The sequence below is a fragment of the Drosophila eugracilis genome, unplaced genomic scaffold (assembly GCF_018153835.1).
Source record: "Drosophila eugracilis isolate 14026-0451.02 unplaced genomic scaffold, ASM1815383v1 contig_2088, whole genome shotgun sequence".
Lineage (NCBI taxonomy): Eukaryota > Metazoa > Arthropoda > Insecta > Diptera > Drosophilidae > Drosophila > Drosophila eugracilis.
The window spans coordinates 7,478,946-7,502,462 of NW_024572964.1; the positions used below are offsets into that span (position 1 = coordinate 7,478,946).

The following is a 23,517-nucleotide window of genomic DNA, read 5'->3' on the forward strand; positions in this document are numbered from 1 at the left end:
GAGAGAGATATATAGCGAGCGAGTGGGCCAGCACAAAGTGTCCTCGCTGCTGCCGACTGCACGTGCCCAAGATCCTAGATCCAGGATATAAAGTAGTGGGATTTGGGTTTGGGATCGGGAATGGGTGCGAGTAGAGTTAACTGATATTGAGCCAATGTTTGCCTAGGCCTACGATGACCACAACTGAAAACCGTAACCGACAAACAGGACGGACACACTGAGAGAAAGAGAGAGAGAGCACCACAGAAACAAACTAAAATATCAATTGCATGTTCTTGGGGAAGGTCCATTTAAATATTATCAAAAATTCTAGACATCAAATAGTTTATCAACTGCAATTACAATATAAGTATTGGATCTACAAACTTTATTTTATAACTGCATTTTTAAAAGTTTCTTTAAGTTGATTATAAGCGATGAGGCGGCTTCTTGAACTTGCTACCGCTGCTGCATCGTTTACAACCACCCCAAAACCTCTTTTGGTCTGACCAACCCCCATTAAATGTGCAATAATGTGTGTAAATTATATTTCCCTTTGGTGGTGTTGCATGCGGGCGTGCCTCTAAACAATAGACTGAACTTTTAAACGGCTTGTGTAGAAAAAAAATTCTTCTGTTTTATCGATAACTAGTTAATTTGTTATATATTTTTGTGTTTTTAATTATACACAGGTTTTTGTTTCGCGTACGTAGCTTTTATTTTTTTTATATAGCCAACAGTAGCAGAGTACCATAACCGTACCGTACCGTATCGTACCTTTCCAATTTTTTCAACTATATCGAAAACTAAACGAATATATAGGGACATCTTTCATACTGACCGAAGACAGAGATACTTTACATATATACATATTATATTATTTGCGGCTTTGGACTAGTTATTGCTCAAAACTATGAGAGGACTAATAGAAATGATATACTTAATGGTTGTATCACAGCTATGGCGACCCCTTAAGTTGTTTGCTTTTAGTTTTAGGACAACTCTAAGCATGTTACGAAAGCTTCCTTAAGTAAAATAATAATAAATAAACTACAACAAGAAATGCAAGCTAAAGTGAGAGAGGAAAGATGAAGGATAAATAAAAAAACATAAAGTCGCTTAAAAATTATCAAATTATTTGCTGAAACTCTAGTGTCCAAAATGAAGATAGGAAGAAGACGGAACGAAACAAAAGCAAAAGTAAACGAAACAAAGAAGAAGGTTAAGAACTAACACGAAATTGAATAAAAAACCATGAAATTTTAGCTATTTCGTTGCAATATTTTTTATATATGATATTTAAGTAGTAGGGGATGAAAACCAAACGAAAGGGAAAATCAAATGAAACATTGAGATCAAGTTGCAAAAAATCAAGCGTTTAAAATCGATTCGTAGCAATTACAACAAAATCATATATACAATTTATATACAACAAAAAACAAACACTAACTATATATACATAAAATATATATATATATATATATATATATATATACAACATTGACATTTGATAAGCAACAAAAGAAACTTACTAGTTTTATATAAATGCCACGCCCTCATACATAAATAAACCACATATGACACACACACACACACACACCAAACATAGACATACACACATACTACACACACACATGAACTAACACAGCAATTGAAAAGGAACTTATTAACGATTAATGATTGTGTAAGCCGAGAAAAGAAGAAGAGTAAACCAGATCAAGAGACATGAGAAAAATATTATTATTATTATTGTAAATCTAAGAGCAAAACCGCTGACAAGACCAGCAGAATGAAAAATCTTACAAAAAAAGAGATATTGTTATATACTAGTAATTATTAAGACCACAAACAACAAAAGAAGAAAGAGAAAAGAAAACTTGACAAAAAAAGAAAAAAATAGAATCAAATAAAATATTGAATCGAAAAAAAAAAACATTTGCTTTGGGTATTATTTTGGTTTTCATTTCTCCCTCGTTTTGACCTTACCCCTGAGATCGAGATTGCAGCTCCTTGAACATGACTCACGGTAAATCAAGGTCGCTTAGTACAGCGATCTACATTCTTAGAATTTCTCTAATCGTTAGTATTTCTTTATTCTATGACCTTTCTCTTTAGAAGAAGAAGAGGCCCAGGAGGACAATGCACCAGCTGCGGAGCTGTCCAACGATTCCGATGCGCCTCTAAAGCCGAATGTAAGTTGATCTCTACCCCAGTATAACCATAGTAATAAACTAAAAACCTAATTTAACCTAATAGAATGACGAGGACGATGACTACGATCCGGAGGATAATCGCAAGAAAAAGAAGGGTAAGAAGCGAAAGACCAGGAAGGGCGAGGAGAAGGGTCGCAAGAAGAAGAAGCGCAAGAAGAACGAGAGCGAGGAGGACAGCGACTTTGTCCAGCACGATGAAGAAGTGGAGTACCCTAGCACCTCGAAACGCGGACGGAAGCGTAAGGAGGAAAAGCAGGCTGCCAAGGAGAAGGAGTCAGCATCATCCGGTAAGAGGAAAAGTACTTTTTTTTTTAAAAAAGAAGTTGCTCATACGGTTTTTCATATTATTTCAGGAATGCCATCCGTGGAAGATGTATGTGCTGCATTCAGCGTTTGCGATGTTGAGATCGAGTACAGTGAGGAGGAGCTGCAGAGCCTAACCACCTACAAGGCATTCATGCAGCATGTGCGTCCCATTCTACATAAAGAGAATCCCAAGATTGCGGCACCGAAGCTAATGATGCTGGTGGCGGCCAAGTGGCGTGAATTCTGCGAAAGCAATCCGCACATCCAGCAGGAGGGCGGCGCTGCCGGTTCCGGCACTTCCGCCGGACAGGCACGCAGTGTAGCCGGCGATGAGCCAGAGGAACCGCGGTCATCGCGCTCTTCTCGCAACGAAAAACCGGACGATATTTATGAGGAGGCTGTTGAGGAGGAGGAAGAAGAGGAGGAGGAGGAGAAAAAGCCAAGGCGCAAGCGTAGCGGGCGTGGCAAGAAGGGACGTCGTCCCTCTGGCAAGGTTCCCACCTTGAAAATCAAGCTGCTGGGTAAGCGCAAGCGCGACAGTTCCGACGAAGAACAAGATGCAAGCGGTGCATCCGAACGCGACTCTGATCTCGAGTTTGAACGCATGCTTCAGAAATCGGATGACAGTGCCGATGAGAAGGAGGCTCCTGCTTCCACCAAGGCAGACACCTCGGCACCCGCCGTACAGGATGATGGCGCTCCAGTTGTGCGCAAGAAGGCTAAGACCAAGATTGGCAATAAGTTCAAGAAGAAGAACAAACTCAAGAAGACCAAGAATTTCCCAGAGGGCGAGGATGGTGAACATGAGCACCAGGATTATTGCGAGGTGTGCCAGCAAGGAGGCGAGATCATTCTCTGTGACACCTGCCCGCGGGCATATCATTTGGTTTGCTTGGAGCCCGAGTTGGATGAGCCGCCAGAGGGCAAGTGGTCGTGTCCACATTGCGAAGCGGATGGAGGTGCTGCCGAGGAAGAGGACGATGATGAGCACCAGGAATTCTGTCGGGTGTGCAAGGATGGCGGCGAGCTGCTATGCTGTGACTCCTGCCCCTCTGCCTACCATACGTTCTGTTTGAATCCGCCACTAGACACCATACCCGATGGCGACTGGCGTTGTCCTCGCTGCAGTTGCCCTCCACTCACTGGTAAGGCCGAGAAGATCATCACCTGGCGATGGGCAGTGCGTGGCAATGAGGATGGACCCTCCACCTCAAAGGGATCGAAGAGTAGTAACTCGCGGGTGCGCGAGTACTTCATCAAGTGGCACAATATGTCCTACTGGCACTGCGAATGGGTACCGGAGGTGCAACTAGACGTTCACCATCCCCTGATGATCCGTTCGTTCCAACGCAAGTACGATATGGAGGAGCCGCCCAAGTTTGAAGAGTCCCTGGATGAGGCTGACACCCGTTTCAAGCGTATTCAGAGGCATAAGGACAAGGTTGGCATGAAGGCTGATGATGACACTGAGCTGTTGGAGGAGCGATTCTACAAGAACGGCGTGAAGCCGGAATGGCTTATCGTCCAGCGTGTAATTAACCATCGTACGGCGCGGGATGGCAGCACCATGTATCTGGTGAAGTGGCGAGAGTTGCCCTACGATAAGTCTACCTGGGAGGAAGAGGGTGATGATATTCAGGGTCTACGACAAGCCATCGATTACTACCAGGATCTGCGTGCGGTATGCACCTCAGAGACCACGCAGTCCCGCAGCAAGAAGAGCAAGAAGGGTCGCAAGTCCAAGCTTAAGGTGGAGGACGACGAGGATCGCCCGGTTAAGCACTATACACCGCCGCCAGAAAAACCAACCACTGATTTGAAAAAGAAGTACGAGGATCAGCCTGCATTCTTGGAGGGCACTGGAATGCAATTGCATCCCTACCAGATCGAGGGTATCAACTGGTTGCGCTACAGCTGGGGCCAGGGCATCGACACCATCCTGGCCGACGAGATGGGTCTGGGTAAAACCATTCAGACCGTCACGTTCTTGTACTCTCTGTACAAGGAGGGTCATTGCCGCGGACCCTTCCTTGTGGCCGTGCCACTATCCACGCTTGTGAACTGGGAACGTGAGTTTGAGCTCTGGGCTCCGGACTTTTACTGCATTACGTATATCGGTGACAAGGACTCGAGAGCTGTTATACGGGAGAACGAGTTGAGCTTCGAGGAGGGAGCCATCCGTGGTAGCAAAGTTTCGCGTTTGCGAACAACCCAGTATAAGTTTAATGTGTTGCTGACTAGCTACGAGTTGATCTCAATGGATGCCGCTTGTCTGGGCAGTATCGATTGGGCCGTGCTAGTGGTGGATGAAGCCCATCGTCTGAAGAGTAACCAGAGCAAGTTCTTCCGAATCTTGAACAGCTATAACATTGCCTACAAGCTTCTGCTTACCGGCACACCGCTGCAGAACAATCTCGAGGAGTTGTTCCATCTGCTCAATTTCTTGAGTCGCGATAAGTTCAATGATCTGCAGGCCTTCCAAGGCGAATTCGCTGATGTTTCGAAGGAAGAGCAGGTTAAGCGTCTGCACGAGATGCTTGGACCGCACATGCTGCGTCGTTTGAAGACAGATGTGTTGAAGAACATGCCCTCCAAGTCGGAGTTCATTGTGCGCGTCGAGCTGTCGGCCATGCAGAAAAAGTTCTACAAGTTCATCTTGACCAAGAACTACGAGGCTTTGAATTCGAAGAGCGGCGGTGGCTCCTGTTCACTGATCAACATAATGATGGATCTGAAGAAGTGCTGCAACCATCCGTATCTCTTCCCCTCGGCCGCCGAAGAGGCAACTACAGCTGCCGGTGGTCTCTACGAGATCAATTCGCTGACCAAGGCCGCTGGCAAACTGGTTCTGCTCTCCAAGATGCTAAAGCAGTTGAAATCGCAAAATCATCGTGTATTGATTTTCTCACAGATGACCAAGATGTTGGACATTCTCGAGGATTTCCTCGAGGGCGAGCAGTACAAGTATGAACGTATTGACGGAGGAATCACAGGCACGTTGCGTCAGGAGGCCATTGATAGATTCAATGCCCCTGGAGCCCAGCAGTTTGTCTTCCTGCTGAGTACTCGTGCTGGAGGATTGGGTATCAATTTGGCCACGGCCGACACTGTCATCATTTACGATTCCGATTGGAATCCGCACAACGATATTCAAGCCTTCTCCCGAGCCCATCGTATCGGACAGGCGAATAAGGTCATGATCTATCGATTTGTCACTAGGAATTCCGTGGAGGAACGTGTTACGCAAGTGGCCAAGCGCAAGATGATGTTGACACATCTTGTGGTACGCCCGGGTATGGGCGGTAAAGGTGCCAACTTTACTAAGCAAGAGCTGGACGATATCCTTCGCTTTGGTACCGAAGATCTGTTCAAGGAAGACGACAAGGAGGAGGCTATCCACTACGACGACAAGGCGGTGGCCGAGCTATTGGACCGAACTAATCGTGGCATTGAGGAGAAGGAATCTTGGGCTAACGAATATCTTTCCTCGTTTAAGGTGGCTTCGTATGCCACCAAAGAAGAGGAGGAAGAAGAGGAAACGGAGATTATCAAACAGGATGCAGAGAACTCTGATCCGGCTTACTGGGTGAAGCTTCTGCGCCATCACTATGAACAGCACCAAGAAGATGTGGGTCGAAGCTTGGGCAAAGGAAAGCGAGTTCGCAAACAAGTCAACTATACGGACGGCGGAGTCGTGGCTGCGGATACCACGCGTGATGATTCTAACTGGCAGGACAATGGCAGCGAATATAACTCTGAGTATTCGGCAGGCTCCGATGAGGATGGCGGCGACGATGACTTCGATGACCAGAATGGCGGCGAACGGAAGGCCAAGCGGCGATTGGAACGACGCGATGATCGCCCACTGCCTCCACTGCTTGCCCGCGTCGGTGGAAACATCGAGGTGCTTGGCTTCAATGCCCGTCAACGCAAGAGCTTCCTCAATGCCATCATGCGGTACGGAATGCCTCCGCAGGATGCTTTCAATTCGCAGTGGTTAGTCCGCGACTTGCGTGGGAAATCTGAGCGCAACTTTAAGGCGTATGTTTCGCTGTTTATGCGGCATCTCTGTGAGCCAGGAGCGGACAATGCGGAGACTTTTGCTGATGGTGTGCCCCGCGAGGGACTTTCCCGTCAGCATGTGCTCACCCGGATCGGTGTAATGTCGCTTATTCGCAAGAAGGTGCAGGAGTTCGAGCATATTAACGGGTACTACAGCATGCCGGAACTGATCCTCAAGCCTTGCGAACCGGTACGATCAGCCCTGAAGCAGGATGTGGCAGCATTGGAAGCTCCGCCAGCCGGTGGCAATGTGGACAAGAGCGCTACTACCAGCAACAGTGCAACTCCAGCTACCAGTGCGGCACCTAGCCCGGCGCCAGCATCGGAGAAGGGCGAAGACAAGGACAAGGACTCCGAAAAGGAGAAGGAAAAGACCTCGTCCGAAAAGAGCGAGGTGAAGCAAGAACAAGAGGCTGAGGAAGACAAGAAGCCAGGGGATGTCAAGCAGGAGCATCCTGCGGAAGAAGCCTCCGGTGATGCAAAGCCAAACGAAGCGGACGTCAAAACCGAGTTAGCCAAGACAGAGCCGAAGGAAGAGGCCAAGGACCCAGAGCTTAAGGAAGAGCCTAAGTCGGAAGAGAAGGAAAAGGAGAAGGTTGAGGATAAGAAGCCAATACCACCAACCGTGATTGACGACGATGATGACGATGTGATGATCGTCAAGGAAGATGGTGAGCTAGAGAAGCCAAGTGCCAGTTCACCAAAGGATCACAAGGCAGCCGCTGCCGCCGCTGCTGCTGCTGCCGCTGCAACTGGAGCCACTGGCAAGGGAGTGGAGGATAGTTTGGAAGTGCTGAAACGCAAATTTATGTTCAACATCGCCGACGGCGGATTCACTGAACTCCACACTTTGTGGCTGAACGAGGAGAAGGCTGCGGTTCCTGGCAGGGAATACGAGATCTGGCACCGTCGCCACGACTACTGGCTGTTGGCCGGAATCGTGACCCACGGCTATGGACGCTGGCAGGACATCCAGAACGATATCCGTTTCGCAATCATCAACGAACCATTTAAGATGGACGTTGGCAAGGGCAACTTCCTGGAAATCAAAAACAAGTTCTTGGCCCGGCGCTTCAAGCTGCTGGAACAAGCACTGGTCATTGAGGAGCAACTTCGACGTGCTGCCTATCTTAATCTCGCCCAAGATCCTAGCCATCCAGCAATGTCGCTGAATGCCCGTTTCGCTGAGGTCGAATGCCTGGCCGAATCCCATCAGCATCTCAGCAAGGAATCGCTGGCGGGCAACAAGCCAGCTAATGCTGTCCTGCACAAGGTGCTCAATCAGCTCGAAGAGCTTCTCTCGGACATGAAGAGCGATGTTTCCCGTCTGCCAGCCACCCTGGCCCGCATTCCACCGGTGGCCCAACGGCTCCAGATGTCCGAGCGATCGATTCTCTCCCGCCTGGCGGCCACCGCCGGTAATGCCTCGAATGCAGGTGAGTTTTGTTATGCCTTAACGTTTTTATTATTTTGATACTTATAATTTTTTTTTTTTTAGCTCAATTGATGGCACAATTTCCGGCTGGATTCCAGGGCACAACATTGCCCGCATTCACCAGCGGACCGGCCGGCAACTTTGCCAACTTCCGGCCACAGTTCTCGGTGCCCGGCCAGCTATCGAATAATTCCGGCGTCTAGGTATCTCCTCAATATCTATGTTAAGAGCATTCGTATTCCATGCAAATATACTTTAATCAAGCTAAGAATTTAAATTTCTACACGATAACACACCCCGCACACCCAAAACTTATATTTATCATAATCATTTGCAATGAAATCCCTATAACGTCGCGTTCACACAAATAATTAATAAAAAAAAAAACGTTTGACACTTGGCGAATGGCATGTTCGGTGCTTCCAGGCTTCGGATTCTGCTCCTGGGGCGGATCTCAGCGGAACACGACTCGCGGCCAATTCACATACGACAAGTATAGTTCTTATTTACTTCTTTACTATGTGATTACATAATCTAGATACAAAATATAAATGTATTGAATTCCATTGCAAAGAATGGCCTCTGTCAAGACTTATTTACTTGGGTTGGTCGTGGAACAAGATTCATTTTTCTGACGGTTTATACCATTTTAGTTTCATCAAAAATGCGATTAGTTTCAAGCGATAAAAGTTATTTTATTCATAGCTTTTCGTTTCGAATATATCATCATGTTCATGTATATTAATATAAATTAATTAAGTTTTGTATATATATATAGATATATATATATATCTGTGGGTGTATATATATATATATAATTTGTAAATATCAAATACATAATCATTAGACATATTGAAGTCATATTTGATAAGCGCAATACTAATTTTGAACCGAATCCGCTCGGTGCGTCACACAAAGCCAATCAATACATGTAAATACGTATGAGTAGAGCAACAATAGTCTGCGAGTTCTTGGGATGAAATTCGTAACATCTTGATATTGCTGATCAATGATTAATATCAAACTGTCTACAACGTTTCGCCGTTCGGGTTTCACTTCCGCTTGTTATTTACAATAATAATTACAAAATAAATGGAATTTCCCGACATGGTCTGGCATAATTAAGAATAATAAGCTAATAACCTGGCACTCTTGGCCTAATACAAATATAATTTTAAAATTATATACAACAAAAACAAAGCAACAAGAAAATATTGAGAAGGGATTTGTTCGACATAACAAACAAAACTTCACATTGGCCAACCAATTTAACATATTACTTACAAAGCTAAACTTGAATATATATATATATATTACATGCAGTTAAACAATTCTTGGTAAAGAAAAAATAAGTATGTTTAAAACTAACTAGACGCTAAGCAACTAAAATAGTAAATAACAAAACATACGCGGTGCGAAACAATACAATCTATACAGAACAAAACAGGGAGGATGAAAAATATATTCTTCATAGCCATGATGACCACTGGTACCAGGAAGTGGACATCAGTTAGGAAATTGAGCACAGCTTCTTCAACTCTCCCTCGGTTTCGTCCACCTCAAGTGGCACATTGCCCGCATTCGGCAACGTCCGGCCCTCGATGTTGGGAAGATACGGTTCGTAGTCTAGGCCTTTGCGTTCGTAGAACAGCAGATATGCAGCACTCGGGTCGATGACCGGCTTCTGTGAAATTTCACGGCAGGAGCTGTCGTTGTAGCAATACCAGGAACCAGTTGCATTTGATGCATAGGAAATGTAGTGACCACCGTTCAGCATACCCGAGTGAGACTGTAAAACAAGGAATATTATCACTTATCCAGTAAACAAAGAGTTACAGGCTACGCCTACCACAACAGCGTAGAGTTTGTATCTAGGATCAAACTCATCCACCTCAGGTTTAAGTCGGTGCTGATGATAGTCCTCGAACTCGCCATCCACGATGGGCGTTTTGGTGAGACTCGTCGAGATAAGACGTTGTCGCCGGGCAGCATTGATGGTCTTGCTCTGCCGCAGGATATTTCCGGCATGCGATGGTGACGCGGTCGCCGGAGTTGTTCCCGTTTGCTTTGAAGTTTCATCCGTATCCTGCTTGTTGGGTGCTTCAATCTCGTCCAACTCGCTAACAACTTCGTTGCTTGGCATTGGCAAATCAGCATCCTTCTTCATTTCCAGTAGCTCCTTATGCCGCAGTATCGTCTCCTGAGGCACTGAGGCCAGATACGGGGTAGGGTCGAAGTCATCAAAGGGGAAGTGAACCACTTTCTGAGACTTTACCCACTTGCCGTTGACGCAGTTAAATCGCTTCAAGTGGACAATCTACAAGAAAGAAATTAATATTAACTATGGCCTTTATTTTTCATTGAGAATTTTTGGCTCACCAATATCGGAGGCAGTTTCCAGATTTGGAGCTTCTTTGTGGCGGGTTTCTTGCCCTTGCAATGGCTACAGTGATACCACTGCTCAAGTTTCTCCTCGGAGGTGAAAGCGCGCAGGCAATGATTAAGGTCAACGGGTTCTACTTGCTCCCGCCGACTTATGGCAATGGTTTCGTGATCCACCCATAGCTAAAATAAATAAAATATAAGTGCTTCGGAGATAAATTTATAAGGATTTTACATACGCGTTCCAATGTGCTTTGGTAGCGCAAATGCAGGGCGGTCGGATCCCAGTCGATGGCAATGGTAAAGTCTTCAAAATATTTTGTTGTCGGTGTGTACGACAACGAGGCGGTATACTCTGGCGTCCGTTTAGCCTCTAGATTTGGTAGCGATGGGAATTTAGCGTTCATTTTTGGCGTCGACGTATTACCTGGAAAAAGTATATTTTTTGTTTTGGGTGCCCTGTTTAGTAGCTTACGAATTCTCCACTTACTGGCCACGACATTAATGGGCGGTAATGCTCCCTGCAGTACATAGTCATTGTTGCAGCGGATCTCGCATCCGCGACAGAAGCTCGACCAGGGGCAGATAGCGCACGTTAGTCCGTCTGCCTTGACAGCACGCAACGTGAAGGGAAAATCGTAACCCAGGCTGTCATCACTGTGAAAAAGTTAGACAATCAGTTTGTAGAAGTAACAAATAGCTGCAAATTTAGTTACCAATCGGCGGCATGATTTGCCTGTTCCGTGGTGGCAGGCAGTGGGCTGAGTAATCTGCTCACCTGCAGCCACACGGCGCAGTAAAGATCCTTATGGGTGCCACCCTCACTGTTCGGAATAAGAAGGGGGACTCCAAAGAGACTTGGTCGCGTCTTGTGGTAGGAAAGAAAGTAGCTGTCATGCCGTGTTATTTTTCGATGCACTGCCACCAGATACTTTCCCGCCTTGTGCGGCGGCTGTGAAGAGCGGCGCGAATAAACGCCACTGCTAGTCTCCGGCTGCGATGTGGTGATCTGATCCGGCTGATCATGCTCTTCTTCATTACCCTCTTCCGCTTGTTCGTCCACATCTAAACTAGCACCTAGTGTGTGTCCCGTGCTCAGGCCACTGGAATCGTTGGGTGACGTCCGAAATGAGCTGTCATCACTGCCGCTTCCATGGCGGCTACTCACCGGCGCCAGGTCCGCCATTGGAATGGGTTCCGTCAGCGAGCTCTCCATGGAGTTCTCGCCTGAATGATTCGTATAGGACATGGAGCTGGTGTTGCTCTCCGTGTGCAGCAATTTGGCGGAGGACACACGCTTCTGTTGGGCGGCCGCACCGTGCATAAAAGTATTTTCCGGGCTGGAGCTCAGGATGAGCGACTCCTACACCGAGAGTTGGTATTAGACTTGGATGTGCTGGGTTTGGAGTTAGTTCTTAAAGGGTGTGGTAGGTGTAGTCGTGTTTTAAAGCTTTAGGAACTCAATTAACCAAGGATCAATCTACTCGTAAATTTACAAAATGTCTATAGGGTAAACGCTTAAATTCAAAATCTACGTATAAATTTACAAATTGTTTATGGAAGGTGTTTTTAAAATTAACTTTTGGTTGATTTAGGTTATTCCGTGGGTTCGGTGGAAAGTGAAACTTTAGTTAAATCAAATAAAAGTGAATTAGTTTTTATACAGATTTTAAATGAAGTTGGGTTTTTTAAATACCATTTGGAATTTGATTTAAAATAATAGTTTTGGCCCTCATTTGGACTTGAGTTATGATATTATACAAAAGTATAACACAGAAACATATTATGTTTAAAATTCTAAACATTTTTAAGATTGTTCTACATAAATTACAAAAATAATTCTTATTAAATTTGATCCAGAAATATTATATATCAAAAATACTTTCTTCATCTAACTAAGAATATTTGTTTTGGATATTCCGAACTTTTTAAAAAACAAACACATGATATGGTCAACATGAATCCGCCCTTAATAGTGAGTGGAATTGCAAAGCTATGAGAATTACTAAGAACTACAAAAGAAATTATAATTCACAAACTTCCAACTTGATAACCAACAACAACAAAGACTCAAGGATAGCAAAGAGGTGATTTGAAATGTTTGTTTTGATTTTTAAGCAAAAAATTTACATTAGTTAGAGATAAAGGCCAGCAACAAATTAAATGATTAGTAGAAAGATATATGTATAGATTACAAATAATTGATATCAATTTGATAACAGTGTGCGAATACGAAAGTAGGGAGAATATACAGAGTATGCTAGTAGTTTTGAGTAGTTAAGAGGGAAGCCCACAAACCACGCAGCAGACGGCAACTGTTCATTTAACATAGTGGTATTTAATATATTTAGATTAAACGCTTGTAAAGTGACACTCGGAAAACAGACAGAGGCGGAATCTTAAGCGGATTCTGGTTTCGCATTCGCAATCGAAGATTACCCGACGATATTGTCATTGCAGCACATTGGCCGCTGAGGAGCAAGTTCGCTATCCTAGGCAAGGGAAGTTCTGAAGCTCTGAATTTTAGAATTCGATTGGCCCCATAATTGAACTGGGGCGTAAATCTATGATATTAAATACGTGTATGTTAATATAGTTTAGAAGCCATACCTTGAAGCAGAAAAGGCTGTGGGGCATGCACTCTCTCTTTCCAAAGCACCGGCTTACCTTTCCGGCCTCATCTGGCAGCAGTTCGTGCACTTGGTTATCTCCGCTTCCATTTCCGCTGAAAGTGCTAGTAATTGGATTGTAATTATTGCTGTTGTTGTTGTTATAGTGATGAGTATCCGCCTCCACCTCTGCCTCAGCTTCAACCTCCAGGCCAGAGACATGGCCATTACAAAGAACTCGAGACGAGGCGCGCTGGCTAGAGGTCTGCAGAGTGCTTAGCGAAGATAGCGAGTCCTGGGCGCTCGTTATAAGAGCTAAAAGCGAATAAATGTGTTTAAAAAATAAAATATTAACCTTTATAAACATCAAGAGACTTACCAGAACTACGCTGTATATCCTTAAGACCCTGCTCTATGTGCATGCTGAGCACTGAATTGGAACGTGTCCGCACGCTTTGTTCGGGCAGCTGGTAGACGTACAACTCCTTGGCACTCTGCGTCCTAAGTTTCTCTTCATCAGATAGCACTTGCCGAATTTGTGAGTTCCACAACTCACAGACAAGCATTAGATTTGGCTGCAGGGAGCAAAGTGTGGCTAACTTATGTTTCAGATGCGAGTACTTGCATTCCGAGTTCAGGCGGAAACCATATTTAATAGGCACGCTTCCATCCAACAGAATTACTAAGGAAGAAGAAGGAATTCTTATAATACCAATCAGATACATAATTTTAGCTATGTAGATGCTTAAGGTTTTTGAGCTACCAATAGTCTCTACAATAAATTACTCACCCAAGACCTCCAAATAGACGTAGTTCTCTACTGGTAATGGCAAGCTAAGCAGACTGAAAGGATCGAAGCGCACTGACTCATGTCCACATCCCAGACAGCTGACCTTGGACTTCAGCTGGCCGTAGAACAGATCGATGATGATGGACTGGTTACGGGCATGGTGCTGTGACCAAGCCTCGGCAGCTACAATTTTGTCCGGCCGCCCATTGGAATCCTTCAACTCACTGTACGGCTTTTCCATTACGCGATTTAGATCCTCATGCAGTGCATCAAGCAGCCACTCAAGCAGTTCCTGGGAGTCGTGCTGACCACCACCAGCAAACTGTGGCGCATGCTTGTTGACGCAAAACCGTAGCTTGAGCGGTGCCACTGATCGCGTTGTTGCCGTCCAAACTTCTTTGAGCAGCTCCGCATAGCGCATTGCCAGCTGGCCCCTCGTGCCTAGTTTGTTGGCCGCATTCACTTCAAAGCGATGCATTTCGCGCTGGAAATATTGGGCCAGAGGTTGGGTATTGAACAGCACTTGGAGCGCGGCGTTCATGAAGCAAGTGTTGCCCAGATTATGCAACCCAGTTGCTCCCGGTGCGTGCACTGACATAATTGAGCTGCGGGTTAGTCGTCGCCGGTCACCAGGTGTTCCCATCCCCTGGCCGCTCTGAGCGCTGGCCAAAGAACCAAGTTCCTCCGGCCAGGTCAAATCTTTGTTGCGGATTTCCAGCAGTAGCTGGTCATTGTCCCGGATGAGTAGCTCCTTCAGGCACATGGCATCCTCCTCTAGCAATATGGCACCGTTGTCCACCTGCGGAACATGCCACAGCCGGATGTCTTCCGATTTGAGACGTAACTGTTCGCACAGGAACTCGCCGACTTGTCGAACCGTGGCCAGTCGGCTAAAGGCAGCCGTGTATGCCAGGTATCGCTTCGGCGGTTGAAGCACACTGCTGGCTGCAATGGCTGCATACCCACCTCCGGAGGCCAAGACCCCATAGCCACCACTAACCGTAGAGCCCCAGCTGCCGAGTTGAGTGCCTCCACCAACGCCTGTCTGCGATGGCTGCGCCTGATGGAGCAGGATTCTGAGGTTAAGCGGGTATAGCTCAAGTTCCACATCTGAGTTGGGTGGTTGAATGACCTGGAGAGTATTAATGTAATAATTGGATCAGCATTTGAAGTAATAAGGCTTAGAAACTTTTTTAAAATCAAGAAATAAAATTCTTACTTGTCGGGGTAGTGGCAGGTTGTCGCCATACCATCGATTCAGGGCCTTCCACAGGGACTTGGGAACCAGTTCGAAGTCGTGACTCTGCACTAGTGGGGTGTCCCGCTTGAGGTGACCACCTTCGCCGGTGAGGGTACGTACATTCCTAAACGGATTTGCTGTGATCAGATTGCTGTTGTCGATGGGTCCTGGTCGCACTGGTCCACAATGCCGTCCAGCTGAGAACCCACTGCTCGCCGACCCGGAACCCGATGCCGATCCCGTGCCAGAACCAAGTGAGTAGCTGTCGTGCTGTTCCAGACTGTGGGTATTGAAGCTCTCATCGCAGACTAGCGCTTCATCGACAGCGGTCCGTTGGCTGGCGGTGCGCTTGCAATAGTCGCAGGTGTGAGCCGTATGCTGGGTGTATTGCATCCATCCTAACCACCAGTCGCGTGTGATTAAGTACCAGAACTGTCCGACGCGGTAAGGCCTCCGTTCTTCGCGTCGCAGCCATCCCCGAACTATGTCGTTCTCCATGTGCTTGCACTGCGGCCACAGACCAAAAACTATGTGGCAGAGCTCAAAGATTAGATCCAGCAAGGGCTGCATAAGTCTCAGGTCGCACTGCACATTCCACAGCATAAAGTCCTCGGCGGTCAGCGAGACGTTGTCGCGGGTTAGTTTGCTGGGCGTCCCATCCGGACTTCTACGTTGGCCAAACTCGAGGAGATCACTTATAACCACCTGTTTGGTCAGCTCCTTATACTGCTGAGCTTCTCGGTTCTCTTTGGCTACCAACAGCAATACATTGATCATCTGTAACGTCTCGTCATGGCTAAGGACTCCATCTCGATCCACATCGAAGATTTTAAAACAAACTGTATGTAAATAAGGGTAATAATTAAATGGTTTATGGGGTGGTATTTAGGTACTAACATCGTGTTCTTTCTACTCCAGGTCCCCGGCAGGCGGCACTTACGCCACAGCACAACTCCTTAAAGTCGATGTGCCCGTCGCGGTTCTCATCGAAGGCATTAAATAGTCCTGCTAGCGCATTCTTTGGTATGGGTGGGCTGATCAATGGGCCCAGAAACTGCAGGTCGATTTGACCATTTTGCGAGGTGTTCTTTAACCGCCAAAACTCCTTCTCCAGGTCGCCAATGTCCTGCAAAAGAATTTTGATAATTTAATAATTACTTGGCAAAAGAGCGGACAGAAATGACAGGCGACTTTAATTAAAGTGACGGAAAACAAAACAGATTAAAAACAAATGGGTATTTTCCAAGAAATGATTAGCAGCGCATGTGGTTTTTAAATATTATCAACCACACTTAAAGGTATATTATTCGCGGAATCTAACCTTCTCCTCAAGGTGAGTCACTCCAGCTAAGCTCTGGTAGAACGTTGGTGTCTCCAGCTCCGAAGTGAGACTGACACAGTTGTCAGACAGCAACCATTTGGATAGAACAGTGGCATTGCGATTCTTTATGATCCAGTCCTGGAACTGTTCAAAATTGACGCGTTCGCTCTGGGCGAACAGGGAGACGCTCTCGAAGGGAGCCAGATTGACGTTGCGCAAATAGTCGGACTTGATAATAAATGTGCCGGCATCGTTGCAGTAGAGGTTCCAAAGAAATCTAGATGGAACAGATGATATAATTATAGTTAAAATTTGTATAATATGGTATACTCACTTTGTTTTCTCCCCCTGAGTGCCCCGTGTGATCAGGACAAGACCGCAGAGCAAATCATTAAAAGATATGCCGCGCTGGGTGCCACCACATGCGACATATAGCATATCCGTGATCTTCGGCGGCACACCCTCGCATAGCACATCCTGCTGGAAGGCGTTCCGACTGAGGAAATTCCGACCCACACCCGCTGATTTTTTGAAGGCATCCCTCAGTCGCCGAAGCTCCACATCGCTTACTGGAACGAAATTTGGTGGATGAGTAACGTTTGCGGTAGGGATTATCCCAAATGCCTCTAATTAATAGTCGATGTGCTTGGGAGCCCCCCGTATTTAATGCGATTTACGAGCTCGTTTTCACACCAACCGACATGACGTCAATAATGAACAGATTATTGGGACAAAAATCAAGAACCAAAAAATAAATCAAGTACACACACTTGCTGTAATCGCTAATAACAGCAATAAACATAATTTCAGAAATTATTTATCTATTCCATCACTTATAGGATTAAGTGTCGCTGTTACCTAATTGACCATTATCAGTAATTGATTTTTATACCCCTTACTGTTAGAGAAAAGATTGTTCCAACCCGATATATAATTTGATATATATATATGATCAGTGCTCAAAAGTTGCATTAACATAAGCCAAGAATTTTTAGTTTTTTTTTTTATTTAAATAAAATCTAGGCACACGATCTATAAAGCATGTAGCATATTTTACAATTGGCAAGTATAGAGTGGGTATTGCATAGCCTACTACATCATTCTTCGCTACTTTTCGAGTTATTGTGAATCACTCAGCGAGAAATCACAAGTGCACGTCCATATGTTTATAGGCACAAACACACATTAAACAATGATTAGGAATCCTATCACATTTAAGTCATAAAGCGACTGTAGAGGGAACGAGAGGATCATTAATCATATAATAAATATTTCAGTTTAAAATGTTAACTACATTGGAATGTTCTTTATATGAGAAAATTCTATGACCAATTCTGAAGTCATTATAAAACAATTTTCATTCATTCCTCCTCGTTGTTTACAATTCATAATGCTGATTAAATTATGTAGGAAAAAAATAACCACAAGAAGTGCAATTAAAATGACAATAAATAAACCATTTTAATTTCAACGATCAGGTTGAGAACACAGGCTACTGATAAGCGGCAGATGGGGCGTGAAAATACATTCCGCAATTAATTGGGCAATATTGCAGGGTGAATAATGCGACGTCACGGAAGCGGAATTTTATTGAATGTCAACTGCAACTCGGATCTGAGATTTGTGACTGGCCGTACTTGCATGCCAGCATTTATTTTCTCTCGCCGTTTCTTTGATTTCTCTCCAGTTGAATTGGTTTTATTGGAACCGGTCGCTGGAGTGGCTAATAAGAAACACACGCACCTGGTCGCACGCTTCATACCTGTGATGGTGGGTGTGGAGAGGGAAGTGGTCAGGTGTGCCGGGGCAGGGTCTTATCAGCGACATTCGTTTTCTTAACTCTGGTTGGCCTGGCCGCAAATCAGCAACCCATAACCATAACAACACCAGTAGTGAGATGAATGCCAGCGAAAAGGGAATGTGGAATAAAGTTAGTCAAATACAAAGCCAACGCTAAACGTCATTGAGAATGGGGCGACGGAGTGGACAAGTTTGGCTCACATGTTCCCTCTGTTGGGTAAAATAATCTCAACTCTTTGGACGATTAACAGTTGATATTGGGGTGTACTCTTATAAAACATTTTCAAACAGGGAACCATTAATCAGACTTTGAACTTTATTTAAAATCCTAAATTATGTAAAAATCATATTTGACATGCACAAAGCATAAGCATTTTGGGGAGTGTAGATAAAGAAGTAGAACTGTAATTTCCCTATTAGCCTGCTTTTAGAAACCAAAATGTTTCCTTTCCTATCTACAAACCCACTTGAAACTGATTTCTTTCTAAAATACTATTCAGAATGGCTATGCACTTGATTACAAATCGAAATAAATAAGGGAATGACGTGCAAGAAAGAAGCCTGAAAGCTCAGTAATTAAATTACAAACAGAGTTTTTCTAATTTTAGAACTTTGTAAAGTCAATATTTGCATTTTTCCATTTCTGTATGAAATGTTTGTGAAAGAGGCCTTTGTGAATTCAATTGAACACTGGAATGACATGCTGAACTTGAAATCCGTAATAAAACATTCGAATCCGCGCATTTCAGTCACCCTAAGTATGGACTGCATTGCACTGGCTTTTTAACTGTTTTCCTGTGCGTCTTTGCTTTGTTGTCTCCCAGCTATCTCCCATCACCCAACCCCTCATTTCCACCCACAAAACCACCCCCCTCGTTGAGCTTTTCTATTGTGACGTCACTGGCGGCGGCGACGCAAATACCCATGCACACAGAGAACCCACAAACACAAATAAAGAAAGGCACAGTGTAATGGCAAAAATTAATTGCAAAAACTAAGAAGATTGTATAAATCCAGGAACGGAAAGAGAGAGAGAAGATGGTGTTGGTCAGGTGGAATAATCACTGGACACAAATTGAATCGATTGCACCTGCTTTTGTTGTTGCTGTTGCTTTTCGGGGGTTCTCTTTTTCTTGATTAGCAGTTACCCATTTTCCCAATGCCTACAGCAGGGAATAACAATCAAAAATTTCGAGCCCGTGGACACTCACCGCGCTTCACTGAATCCTCATAGCTGATGCTATTGGAGTGCTTGGACTCCTTGGTGCCCATGGCCCAGAATTTGTTGTTTGCGGGGGTGCAAGTGCAATGACTCCTCCTGCTGCTGCTACGGCTGCTGCGTCTGACGACGCCACTGTTCACATTTGTTTAACTTCACTTTACAGTCGCGGGCGGAACAAATTGCTGGGGTTAAGGATCAGGTGCAGGATCAGGACTATGTATATAATACACCTGTCTTTTTGGCTCTTGTCTTGTGCTATTTTCTTCTGTTTCTTTCTGCTTGCGGGCACTTTGCAACACTTTTCTAAGCAGCTGTTTTCCTATCGACCAATAGCTTATCGATAACTGCAAATACAACAGTGTTGAGCAACACTGAAACATCGAAACAATCATATTTTTTGTACGGGCGTAATTAGAAAGCAGTAATTAAGTTAATTTCCACGTTATTTCCACAACAAACTTACGTACACTCGCACTACAAAGCTAGCGCCTTTCCACATTTTCCCACCGGAAAAGTCGCCGCGTGAAGAGCGAAACTCGGGCGCAGACAAAAAGGTCTTTAAAATCTACGTCGCCATTTTTGACACGGCTCCGAAATCGAAAACACAACACACACACCCAAAGGAAAAGAGCTGCGAAGAGGAGGAAAAAAGAAATATACGATTGCGAATTGTGTGCGGTTACGTCTAGGAAAATATATTCAGCGGCACGCATGGGGAAATATTTGTGATTAGTGTTATTAGCAAAGAATCGAAGTGCTGTGTAGTCAATTGATAAAGGAGGCGACGTGTACAGAGTATTACCCTTAACCCTTACCCAAACCCTTCATCCATCATCATCGGGGGCTCTTTGAGTGACGAACAACTGTGATCCTACCGCAAAAATGGCCAAGACCTACGACTATCTGTTCAAACTGCTCCTGATCGGTGATTCTGGAGTGGGCAAGACCTGTATCCTGTTTCGTTTCTCCGAGGACGCCTTCAACACGACGTTTATATCCACAATAGGTGAGTGTGAATCTCTGCCATCGACAGCAATTTGTAATTAATTATGACTTCTTGGTTCGCATGAACTCATCCGGAATTCAGAATTCAAGCTTCAGACCCAATGACTCATAAAACGGCTCTCCGTTCTCCTCTTTTTCTTTTCACTGCCCTTCAAGCATTTGTCATAATTATTGTTGCTTTAAAGGGAGGGGCTTTCCAACACCCCCATCTTTGATTTCTCGCATTTGTAAAGATATCCCCGTAGAGAACCAGCCAAAAACTTGATATCCGGATGTGTTTCGCTATCTCAAGCTTTAGATTCACACCCGCATGGGGAAGTGGGCAGAAATAAATACCGGACTCACCCAGGGTCTCTATACTTTCCCAGCTCTTATCTCCCAAGAAGCAGGATTGTTGTGATACGAAGAGTGTCCATAAACTCACCTAATCGGGTGTAGTATTAAAACTAAAGACTCATACCCAGTAATGGAAAGAGTCCAAGAGTTGTTTGCAAAAAAACTTTCATTAAACAAACAACTTACATTTTTGGAAAACTATAAATAAAATAATACCAGAGTTCAAATTCTTTTGAATTATAAAATAATAAATATAATAGCAAGATCATAGCATGATAATAACAAAATCTTGTAATTCCTTAAAAGCAATTTTCTTATAGCTCTTGACATGTATTCGTACCTTGTACTTCCTGTAGTTGTAAACACAAAAGTCGAACGATTCCCATAATGCCTCGTGGCTAATAATTGTTTATTTTTGTATTTGGCACGTTTTCCTTGCGACACTTCCAATTTTGGGACATTTACTTAACGACATTGTTTAATTCAATTGCGTGGTTTGTCCCGCTCTTTGTTTCTCTTATTTTTTATGCGACGTCATGGGTTCCGAGCAAACAGGTTCAGCCACTTGCCAAATTATTCAAATTAATTATCGTGTGTGTATGTATGTATGCTCATCTGTTTTCTCTTTCAGGTATCGATTTTAAAATTAGAACAATTGAATTAGATAACAAGAAAATTAAGCTGCAAATATGGTGAGTGATAAGACAGTAAATCGGTGAAATCTTAATATTAATATCTTGAACATTTGCACAGGGACACTGCCGGCCAGGAGCGTTTTCGCACAATCACTACGGCCTATTACAGAGGTGCCATGGGCATCATGCTGGTATATGACATAACCCAGGAGAAGTCTTTCGAGAACATCAAAAACTGGATCAGGAATATTGAAGAAAACGCCTCCGCCGATGTTGAGAAAATGCTGCTGGGCAACAAGTGTGAATTGACCGATAAGCGACAGGTATAGCAAAAAGAAATTAATGATTTCACTGGTTATTCTTAGACTTCCAAGTGGCTTTATCAATTCAATGCTAACTCCGCACTTATCCGTAAACATTTCGCTTATAACTTGGTGGATCTAATTGACGTTGAAAGATGATTCATAAGTTTTAGTTCAGATTTTCCTTATCCATATTATGATTAATTGACGAATTTTGCATATTAGTCTTATTTTCCTAACTAACACTGGACCCATTTTTAATTACTTTTTATTTAACTTGAGCTGCGAAAGGCTGCTTATATGTACAGTTACATACATATAAGTATAGTTAGCTGTCTCTTATAAATTACAATTACAAGGTACAATTTTCTCACTATTATAGGTTTCAAAGGAGCGCGGAGAACAATTGGCTATCGAGTATGGCATCAAGTTCATGGAGACCTCCGCAAAAGCCAGCATCAATGTGGAAGAAGCTTTCCTCACCCTAGCCAGTGATATCAAAGCGAAAACGGAAAAGCGGATGGTGAGTGCTGCGGGGGAAAGCCCGACAAAGCAGCTTTTTTTACTATTAGCTAAACCCTAAACATCTTTTGTGTGCATACAGGAGGCGAACAACCCACCTAAGGGCGGCCATCAACTGAAACCGATGGACAGTCGGACGAAGGACAGTTGGTTGTCCAGGTGCAGTCTGCTTTGACGTGGCAACGTTCGCTTGGCACTGATGCGGCATGGTGGCAACAACTACGTGTTGGTAGTTTATGGTGGTAACTACGAGGTAGTAGTTTTCTTAACTCCTGTTAGGTTCGAATACATCAGATACCCCGAACAAGCGATCATTAACTTACATCTAAATCAACCTTAACCATCAACAGCCGGCTCTCCCTAACCGAATAAGCGCGATAATGGAATAGAACACAAATTGCATTATGAAACAGTTATTAAATAAAGTATATGACGACAGCGTGTACGAAATATACCTAGGCATGATAATATATATAAATATACGTATATAACTCAAGTTAAAAAAAGATGATCCAGCGATAACGTAAAGCGAAGAGCAGCCAATCCAACCCGCCCGCGTCCTTCTCGAAGAGGTTTTTAGTATTTACGGAATTATTATTTTCTCTAGCAGCCATGGTTGTTGTCGATTTGTAAATTATTAATTGTAAAACAAATATATATGTACTATGTATGCATATGATTAATTAGTTCACCTGTCCTTGTTTTGCTCATTGCTTGTGTGTACTTTCGATCGATATGCGAACCCTTTTGCCATTATGTTAGGAATATGGAGGATGTCCAGACGCACAATTACCCAAATTGTACTTCCCAAATTCCGCCCCACACACCTCCCTGCCCTCCGCATCGCCCTTCCCCCTAACTTTATATCATAAATGTGGTAGTATCGCACAGTTTGAAGGTGCTTATTATATTATTATTCTTCGTAATCTTCACACACATTTCATTTGGTTAGTTTGTACTCTATTTATTTTGTTCTTTGCCGCACACCACACGACTCTGTCAATAAAACCGTTACATCTAATAATTAATCATTAATGAAGAATTGCAGACGAGATCACCAATTAAAGGTAGTCGATCGAGTTAAATCGATGGGATAGCAATAAACAATTATGAACACATAAATGATAACTAAATGCATATTTGATATTAATTAATTACTTGTAATATTAATGATTAAACGTATACAATTTTATAAAAATAAATCATGTGCAAAACCAAAGAAAACTGGTTTTTACTGATGAAGGTTTATTTAAGACTTTTTTATAGCGGGGAGCTTTTGTCATTGTTCAATGTTGACATCTGTTAGAGTTCTGTAGATACACATTGTGGATGTGTAAAAACTGAAAGCCACTTTTAAT

The 23,517-nt window shown here is 44.0% G+C and overlaps 3 protein-coding genes across 5 annotated transcripts in view; 2 read left to right on the forward strand and 1 right to left on the reverse strand.

Moving 5' to 3' along the window:
- LOC108107554 (chromodomain-helicase-DNA-binding protein Mi-2 homolog) overlaps positions 1-8,568 on the forward strand; it is a 28,865-nt gene extending 20,297 nt beyond the window's left edge. The window contains exons 2-5 of the mRNA XM_017215108.2: positions 2,095-2,171; positions 2,236-2,479; positions 2,546-7,996; positions 8,059-8,568. Of these exons, the coding sequence (XP_017070597.1) occupies positions 2,095-2,171; positions 2,236-2,479; positions 2,546-7,996; positions 8,059-8,198 (5,912 nt within the window). The 3' untranslated portion in view covers positions 8,199-8,568. The remainder of the gene's footprint in view (positions 1-2,094; positions 2,172-2,235; positions 2,480-2,545; positions 7,997-8,058) is intronic.
- A 101-nt stretch (positions 8,569-8,669) lies between these two features.
- On the reverse strand, positions 8,670-19,646 carry LOC108107555 (ubiquitin carboxyl-terminal hydrolase 32). 2 transcript variants are annotated; one of them, XM_017215110.1, is made up of 14 exons: positions 19,349-19,646; positions 16,672-16,906; positions 16,338-16,614; positions 15,914-16,142; positions 14,996-15,855; positions 13,777-14,908; positions 13,366-13,668; positions 13,045-13,301; positions 11,094-11,740; positions 10,868-11,034; positions 10,617-10,804; positions 10,375-10,560; positions 9,845-10,312; positions 8,670-9,784 (listed from the first exon to the last, which is right to left on the reverse strand). In XM_017215110.1, exons 1-14 carry the CDS (start codon positions 19,407-19,409, stop codon positions 9,506-9,508), a joined length of 5,289 nt encoding a protein of 1,762 aa, XP_017070599.1. In that variant the 5' UTR covers positions 19,410-19,646; the 3' UTR covers positions 8,670-9,505. The 2 variants fall into 2 exon arrangements, with proteins under 2 accessions (XP_017070599.1, XP_017070598.1); XM_017215109.1 differs by having other exon boundaries at positions 12,988-13,301.
- A 75-nt stretch (positions 19,647-19,721) lies between these two features.
- Positions 19,722-23,378, forward strand: LOC108107568 (ras-related protein Rab-8A). Of its 2 annotated transcripts, XR_001772445.2 has the most exons (6): positions 19,722-20,365; positions 21,332-21,392; positions 21,454-21,658; positions 22,020-22,160; positions 22,242-22,438; positions 22,510-23,378. XR_001772445.2 is itself a non-coding variant. In XM_017215127.2 (5 exons), exons 1-5 carry the CDS (start codon positions 20,242-20,244, stop codon positions 22,332-22,334), a joined length of 624 nt encoding a protein of 207 aa, XP_017070616.1. In that variant the 5' UTR covers positions 19,722-20,241; the 3' UTR covers positions 22,335-23,378. The 2 variants fall into 2 exon arrangements, 1 of the variants encoding a protein (XP_017070616.1); XM_017215127.2 differs by having other exon boundaries at positions 22,242-23,378.
- The last annotated feature ends 139 nt before the right edge of the window (positions 23,379-23,517 follow it).